Source organism: Bos indicus, chromosome 1 (genome assembly GCF_029378745.1).
Source record: "Bos indicus isolate NIAB-ARS_2022 breed Sahiwal x Tharparkar chromosome 1, NIAB-ARS_B.indTharparkar_mat_pri_1.0, whole genome shotgun sequence".
Lineage (NCBI taxonomy): Eukaryota > Metazoa > Chordata > Mammalia > Artiodactyla > Bovidae > Bos > Bos indicus.
In genome coordinates, this window is record NC_091760.1 from 5,921,571 (window position 1) to 5,930,573 (window position 9,003).

Genomic DNA, 9,003 nt, shown 5'->3' on the forward strand with positions numbered 1-9,003 from the left:
AGAAAAAAATCTTTTGTTAAAAGCATATGATTTCATGATAGGCATCTTGACACACAGCACAGTTGTCTTGTTTTGGATATACTGGTTTTGAAGAATTCTTGAGATGGTTTTAATGCCATTTAGTCTGGAATATGAGTGCAACAGTGACTGTGGTTGCCCCACATACCACTTAGTTGGTATACAATGTGCTGTGCAGACTGTCAACTTAAAATTCTTGAAACAGAATCTGTTCTTCAACTGAGCCTTCTCCTCACATCATGAGCTTCTGCAACAACTACGGTGGTAGCTTAGGCTCTGGCTACGGTGGCCTGGGATGTGGCTATGCATGTGGCTATGGTGGCTGTGTATATACCTGCTATCGTCCATACTGCTATGGAAGATACTGGTCTTCTGGCTTCTTCTGAGAAATTCTAAATTGCTTGTCTATTCAAAACATGGTCTTATAAAGGCACAATGTGTACTTCCTGCATTATTTATAACAAGGAGGGATATTCACACAATGACTACTGAGTCTTAGACTACCATACAACATTAGACCTTTTGTAATTAAATTGCCTGAATCCAAAAATTTATAGGTATTCATGTAATCCATGTTAGTATTGGATGATTGAATATAAACAATTTTTGAGCAATTGTTTTTGGTAAAATATATCTAAATTCATTTTTCATTAAAGATACTCTGTTTTCACACCTTATATTCTTTAATCTAGCTTTCTTCAGATTGTATGTGAGCATATGAATATATGAGATTGTTGACACTTTCACTATCTACAGTAGACAATTTTGGTGCATGGATGGTTATATTCAACCACTGCTTTTCTAATATATGTTTTCATGAGCATATCCAAGGGCTTCTATTATGTACTTTGATATCATCAAAGTCTTTGATCAACTAAAATTTCACTAAAGATATAGGCAAAGTGATAGCTCTATTTTCACCACTTCATGCTAATTTTTAAGAATTTCATTCTTGATAGTATTTTAAGATACCTTTTGGGAGATGTAATTTTTCCTCTCAATTTTGTATTATTACTAGTATTTTTCTCATTGACAACTATATGCCTGAACTCATCTTATGCATTGTATCTGCACAAAGGGCTTTATTTCATTCATTTTACATTGTCACAGTAAAATATAGAATTTGAGATCTGTTTCAGTGAAATTTTCAAAGGACCAGCCTCTGCATGTCTTTTGGGAAGAGACCTGTTATTTTTTCATAACAAAGCAGTAGCTTTGGTAGGCTGAAACCATTCAAACATAGGCCAGATTAAGAATACAGGCTGAAAAGTGTATCCTCGATCCTGGTAGTCTGGGTAATATTCAGCAAACCTGTTATGGAAACTTTAGTTAATTCACTTCATTTATTAGATATAAATAATAATATCAACAATGATAAAATATAAATTAGTGAGTTCTAAATATGTTTTTTAGTAACTAATGTTAGAATTTAAAGTAGCTTAAATGACATATGTATAACTGTCTGTTCACAGTTACTTTCTGAATAGGGGATCAAAGTATGAGACTGCTAAAATCTTAAACTGTCCCAAATGCATATTTTTTGGAAGCATTTAGAGGGAAGAATTGTGTGGGTATGCCTTCCTTCATCAGTTGAAAACAGGTTACGCATGGAACTGCATGTGATTTTATTTTTTAAAACTTATGGGCTCTTTTTGGCCTTACACATGGTCTATCTTGGGGCTTCCCTGGTGGCTCAGACAGTAAAGGATCTGCCTGCAATGCAGGAAACTTGGGTTCAATCCTTGAGTCGGGGAGATCCCTGGAGGAGGAAATGCAACCCAGTGCAGTATTCTTTCATGGAGAATTCCATGGACAGAGGAGCCTGGTAGGCTACAGTCCATGGAGTTGCAGAGTTGGACATGACTGAGTGACTAACACACACACACACGTGGTCTAGCTTGGAGAATATTATATATGTGTACTTGAAAGAAATCTGTGTAGTTGGGTATTCTTTTGATAGGTCTAGTTGGTTTATAATTTTCTTCACCATTTATATTATGATCTTCTATATAGTTATTTTATCTAATATTCAAAATGGGATATTAGAACAACCATCTACTTTTAGTGCAGTCTCTTTCAGTTCTGTCCATTCTTGATTTATGAATTTTGGAGCTCTGCTGTTAGGTACATATGAATTTTAAATTGTTATATCTTCTTGATAGATTGCCCTATTTATCATAAAAAGGATCCATCTTTACCACAATTAAAATTCTTTGTTTTAAAGTCTAGTTAGTTTGATATTGGTGTATGTACTCCAGCTTTCTAATGGTAGCTGTTTGCATTATATATATGTATACATGTGCACATATATATGTGCATTTGTCTGTGTTTGTTTCAAGAGAATTTAATTATTGAAACATTTTTATGATGGCTACTCTAAAATCTGTGTCAGATAATTCGATTAACTTAGTGTTAGGGTCAGGTAACTATCTTTTTCTATTCGAGTTTTCATTTTGTTGATCCTTGGTATGAAGGTATGAGAAAGTTTGTTGGAGCAGCTCGGTTCTGTTTAAATCTCTCTCTCTCTCTTTTTTGAAGTTGGCAGTGACCTTGTTCAGGTTTAGCACATGGGTTCTGTGAGCTATGATTCATAAAGTTCAGAATTGCTGCAGTGTTAGTTTAATGTCTTTGGTTTATCTTGACCACTGGTTGTCCCACTGGTTCCTGATATTTGAAAGAGCAGAAAGAATTTCACTGCCTCAGGCTCTGTGTTTCTCTTGGTGGAGTAGTGGCATAGTGAGATTGCCCACCTACCCCCTCACTACCGAGATGACTCTTGGATGGGATAGGAGAGTCTTGGGTACCCAGGTACCTAGGGCAAAGTCTTATGGGATTCAGAAAAACTCCCTTCAAAAAGTATATTAATAAAAAAGAAATCACATGGAAGATTGGAAAACATTTCAAATTGGTTAATAAAGAAATGCAATGTACCAAATGTATGGCTTACCAATGAAGAAGTGATTAGAGGGGAAATTTATAGTTTTAAAATATTATATTATGAAAAAGAATATTTAAAATCAATGTTCTAAGCTTATTTAAACAGCTAGAAAGTAATACAAAATTAACTATAAAGGATGAAGGAAAAATAAACACAAGTAGAAGCAATTCAACAGAAAAAGGACATGCCATAAAGAAAATAGTACACAAGTTTGGTAGGCCAAATTGATAAACTCTGGACAAACTGATCAAGAATATAGGAGAGATAATACAAATTACTAATCTGAAGAATGATGGAATCAACACCTTTAAAATCTGACAGACTCTAAAAATAATAAGTGAATAAGTACAAAGGATGTTATGCCAATAAATTCCACAAAATGGATGAAATAGAAAGTTTCTTTTAATTAAAAAAATTATCAAAATTAATCAGTAAATCTGAACAGTATTTTATCTAATGCAGAAAATGAATACATTATTCAAAACAGCTTTCCACAAAATAAACTCCAGGTTTTGATGACTTCAATGGTAAATTTCATTAAATATTTAAACAGCAGTTTTATTGTTAACTTAAGAAAAAGATAGTAGTCTAGGAGCTTTCCTCAAATATATTTTCCAAAGCAATACCTAAAAAAGGATACGCTATACCCACAGGTATTTTATTAATTGTACCAGAACACAGAATTCATATCTATCTATCTACCTACCTATCTATCTATCTAGGAGATGTAGATAGAAACATATCAGTAATGAAAAGCTTTAATATACCACTCTCAGAACAAGCACATCTAGTAGAAAAAAATAAGTGAAATGAGAGAGCACCTACAATTTAATTTATAAGGTAGATTTTATGGATATATGTTCATCTATATACTTACAGTAGAGAAAAACCTTCTTCTCAAGTTTCCACAGAAATATATAAAAATTGATTAAAAGGAAAATAATTTGTCCATTTTTAATATAGAGATGCTGCAGAAAACATTTTTTAAAATTTTTTGCTATGAAGCTAGAGGTGTTAGGTGGGCTGCAGTCTATGGGGTTGCACAGAGTCGGACACGACTGGAGTGACTTAGCAGCAGCAGCAGCAGAGGTTGTCAACAAGAACAAGGGACAGAAAATCCTGTTCACCTAGTGAGTAAAGCTTTGATTAAACGTCTCTCAGATAAAAGAGTGAATATAATCTGAGATCACAGAATTTCAAAATAAATAATGGTAATGGAAATAGTAATTAAGAAAATTGATGAAAAATATGCACGCACTAATTGGAGAAAAATTTACAACACTAACTACTTGTGTCAGTGAAAGATGAAAGAAATAGCATAAATAATTAATACCTTGGTTGTGAGTGAAGTCGCTCAGGTGTGTCTGACTCTTTGCGACCCTGTGGACTGTAGCCTACCAGGCTTCTCCATCCATGGCATTCTCCAGGCAAGAATACTGGAGTGGGTTGCCATTTCCTTCTCTAGGAGATCTTCCTGACCCAGGGATTGAACCCAGGTCTCCCACATTGTAGGCAGATGCTTTACCATCTGAGCCACCAGGGAAGTCACTTATCTTGGTTAAGGGAGCCTTAAATAAAAACAATTAAGTAAACCAAAGGAAGTGCAAAGAAGGAGGTAATAAACAGCTAAGCAGAAATTAATGAAGTAGAAAACAGATAAAAAGCAATTGGCTTTTAATACGACTCAAATATTACTATTTGAAAAGATTGGCATTTACAAATCATTTGCTAATTTGATCAGAGGGGAAAAAACAAAAGGAAAAAAAAAGAAACAAAAATAAAAAGAATAAGTCTATACAAAATTAGAAATAATGAAAAATAAACACATAAATAAGTTTAAAAAATGTTATGAATCTACTTTGCAGATCTTTGTGGATATAAATTTGAACCCCGGATGCAATGAATAATTTCTTAGGGGAATATAGATGACTAGAACTGATACATTTACATTGAGGAGTTATAAAGAGACTGATTTCCTAGGGAGAAACAGAAAAAAATCATTATAGAAATACCCTACAAAATGCTCCAGATCGAGATAATTATACATGGAAATTCTACCAAATTTTCAGAGATAAAATGATTTGATGTTCTATAAATTGTTCCAGAGTATGGCAGGGAAAGTGCTTGATTCCCAATAGAAAGGATGCATAGCATTGATATCGGTGGTAGGTAAACAATTAAGATGCCATTCTGATTTCTTCCTCTTGATGTCAATGGCCTGGTATGATGCCCTCCTCCTGAGTATAGACAAGATATGTGAATTACTTCTAACTAATATTATACAGAAAAATTGATGAAACATTTGATTGTTTATGTGATTATGTTATATAAAATTATATGTGATTATAGTGCCCATCTTGGGCTTTACTCATAGTTCAGCTGGTAAAGAATCTGCCTGCAGTGCAGGAGACCTGGGTTCAACTCCTGAGTCAGGAAGATCCCCTGGAGAAGGAAATGGCAACACACTCCAGTATTTTTGTCTAGAGAATCCCATTGATGGAGGGTTCATGCGGTTGGAAGAGTTGGACAGGATTTAGTGACTAAACCACCACCACCACAGTGCCTAACTGGAGTGTTTTCCCTCCATTTTGGGCTTTGAAAAGACAAGCAAACGTGTAAGGAACTACAGGCAGCCTCCTGAAGCTGAGAGTGGCCTCTAACAGTCAGCTTACAAATGCCTCCCACCAAAAGTCAGTGTTTTGCACCCCCAGTTACACAACCACACAGAATGGAATTCAGCCCAAGATAAGTCTGTAGGTAATACTGAATGTCAAATAACTGACCTAAAAACTAGGATTGCTCTTTGGATTGATTACTTTTATTAGATCAACAAACAAACAAGCTCCAGGATGAAAGCATCAAGGTAGTTACTATGATATCATCAGTCTAATGAAAGAAGAAGTCTTGAGTTCACAGGAAAATTTCACTTTATGCACTTAATGAGGTAAGTTCTGGGAAATGTATAGGTTAGATGGTAGGTCCACAATAGACCACATTAAACTTCCATGATGCAGCCTAATCATCATCCAGGGGAAAGATACAGAACATGAGGGCTTCAGAACTGGTGAATCCTGGTGTCCGGGTGTAGAGGATGAGAGTCTTCCATGGTGTCCTCAACAGTAGTAGCCAAAGCCAGAGCCATAGCCGCATCCATAGCCACAGCCACAGAGAGAGCGGGAGCCATAGCCGTAGCCACAGCCATAGCCACAGCCCAGCCTGCGGAAGCCAGAGCCGTAGCAGGAGCCATAGCCACAGCCCAGCCTGCGGAAGCCAGAGCCATAGCAGGAGCCATAGCCACAGCCCAGGCCTCCATAGCTGTAGCTTCCACAGCCGAGACCACCATAGTAGTCTCCGTAGTAGCCACACATGGTGTGGGTGGTTGAGGTTGTTCTCGGGTGGAGAAGGAGAGTAGAAGTGTCACTTGAGTGTGGACATTTCTCCCTGCAGAGGGCCTTTTATATGCCCTCAGTGTGGGTGTGACCCACCACACCTTCATGCCATTGGCTAACTTTATGACCACTCTAATTAGTTTGTTGCTCACAACCATATCATGAAACAACAGGGAAATTCAGCAGGCTTGTTGTGTTGACATCCCAGTTTGGATTCCTCTTATTTAATTGAGCGTTTGGATGAGAGGAGACATACACTCATACCTACACTGTCCTGCCCCAAAGTATTATATGTGTTCATTTTAAGCTTCTAGAACCATCCTTCATGTCAAGAAAAAAGACTTTTTAGGACTTTTCAAATAATTTTATTATTTTATAACCTTTCACAAAGAATAATATTTCTATTGTTTCATACATTTTTATTCTTCCATCATCAAAATTATCACTTTCTTAAGATATTTAATGTCTTTATATATTTAAGCAATATTGTCTTTCATGACATAATATTGACAGTCATTTTAATAAACATACTTGAAATAAAATTTCAAGGCAATCAGTTCTGAACAAAATGTCTTCTACTTTCTTACTTATATCAATGATCTAACTTTCATTTATGTTCAGCTTCCACTGAAGGATGTGAAATAGAAGTCATTTTCTGGAATCCAATTTCTGTATTTCCTAATTGTCTATACAGTGATTAGTTAATATTCTATATAAGTATCCAATAGGATTCAGTTCAGTTCAGTTTAGTCATTCAGTCGTGTCTGACTCTTTGCGACCCCATGAATCACAGCACGCCAGGCCTCCATGTCCATTACCAACTCCCAGGGTTCACTCAAACTCATGTCCATAGAGTCGGTGATGCCATCCAGCCATTTCATCCTCTGTTGTCCCCTTCTCCTCCTGCCCCCAATCCCTCCCAGCATCAGAGTCTTTTCCAATGAGTCAACTCTTCCCATGAGGTGGCCAAAGCACTGGAGTTTCAGCTTTAGCATCATTCCTTCCAAAGAAATCTCAGGGTGGATCTCCTTCAGAATGGACTGGTTGGATCTCCTTGCAGTCCAAGGGACTCTCAAGAGTCTTCTCCAACACCACAGTCCAAAAACATCAATTCTTCAGCTCTCAGCTTTCTTCACAGTCCAACTCTCACATCCATACGTGACCACTGGACAAACCATAGCCTTGACTAGATGGACCTTTGTTGGCAAAGTAATGTCTCTGCTTTTCAATATGCTATCTAGGTTGGTCATAACTTTCCTTCCAAGGAGTGTCTTTTGATTTCATAGCTGCAGTCACCATCTGCAGTATTTTGGAGCCCCCCAAAATAAAGTCTGAACCTGTTTCCACTGTTTCCCCATCTATTTCCCATGAAGTAATGGCACCCGATGCCATGATCTTAATTTTCTGAATGTTGAGCTTTAAGCCAATTTTTTCACTCTCCACTGTCACTTTCATCAAGAGGCTTTTGAGTTCCTCTTCACTTTCTGCCATAAGGGTGGTGTCATCTGCATATCTGAGGTTATTGATATTTCTCCAATTTCTCCAATATTTCTCTTGATTCCAGCTTGTGCTTCTTCCAGCCCAGCATTTCTCATGATGTACTCTGCATATAGGTTAAATAAGCAGCGTGACAATATACAGCCTTGACGTACTCCTTTTTCTATTTGGAACCAGTCTGTAGTTCCATGTCCAGTTCTAACTGTTGCTTCCTGACCTGCATACAAATTTCTCAAGAGGCAGGTCAGGTGGTCTGGTACTCCCATCTTTTTCAGAATTTTCCACAGTTTATTGTGATCCACACAGTCAAAGGCTTTGGCATAGTCAATAAAGCAGAAATAGATGCTTTTCTGGAACTCTCTTTCTTTTTCAATGATCCAGTGGATGTTGGAAATTTGATCTCTGGTTCCTCTGCCTTTTCTAAAAGCAGGTTGAACATCAGGAAGTTCACGGTTCACGTATTACTGAAGCCTGGCTTGGAGAATTTTGAGCATTACTTTACTAGCATGTGAGATGAGTGCAATTGTGTGGTAGTTTGAGCATTCTTTGGCATTGCCTTTCTTTGGGATTGGAATGAAAACTGACGTTTTCCAGTCCTGTGGCCATTGCTCAGTTTTCCAAATTTGCTGGCATATTGAGTGTAGCACTTTCACAGCATCATTTTTCAGGATTTGAAATAGCTCAACGGGAATTCCATCACCTCCACTAGCTTTGTTCGTAGTGATGCTTTCTAAGGCCCACTTGACTTCACATTCCAGGATGTCTGGCTCTAGGTGAGTGATCACACCTTCATGATTATCTGGGTCGTGAAGATCTTTTTTGTACAGTTCTTCTGTGTATTCTTGCCACCTCTTCTTAATATTTTCTGCTTCTATTACGTCCATACCTTTTCTGTCCTTTATCGAGCCCATCTTTGCACGAAATGTTCCCTTGGTATCTCTAATTTTCTTGAAGAGATCTCTAGTCTTTCCCATTCTGTTGTTTTCCTCTACTTCTTTGTATTGATCACTTAGGAAGGCTTTCTTATCTCTTCCTGCTATTCTTTGGAACTCTGCATTCAGATGCTTATATCTTTCCTTTTCTCCTTTGCTTTTTGCTTCTCTTCTTTTCACAGCTATTTGTAAGGCCTCCCCAGACAGCCATTTTGCTTTTTTGCATTTC

The 9,003-nt window shown here is 37.1% G+C and overlaps 1 protein-coding gene across 1 annotated transcript; it reads right to left on the minus strand.

Moving 5' to 3' along the window:
- Positions 1-6,069: 6,069 nt before the first annotated feature.
- On the minus strand, positions 6,070-6,324 carry LOC109563768 (keratin-associated protein 6-1-like). Its single transcript, XM_019967138.2, has one exon. The coding sequence runs from the start codon at positions 6,322-6,324 to the stop codon at positions 6,070-6,072; it is 255 nt and encodes an 84-aa protein (XP_019822697.2).
- Between the last annotated feature and the right edge of the window lie 2,679 nt (positions 6,325-9,003).

Bases quoted from the DNA above. Each gene is read 5' to 3' on its own strand.
- LOC109563768 (XM_019967138.2), bottom strand. From the start codon at position 6,324: ATGTGTGGCTACTACGGAGACTACTATGGTGGTCTCGGCTGTGGAAGC.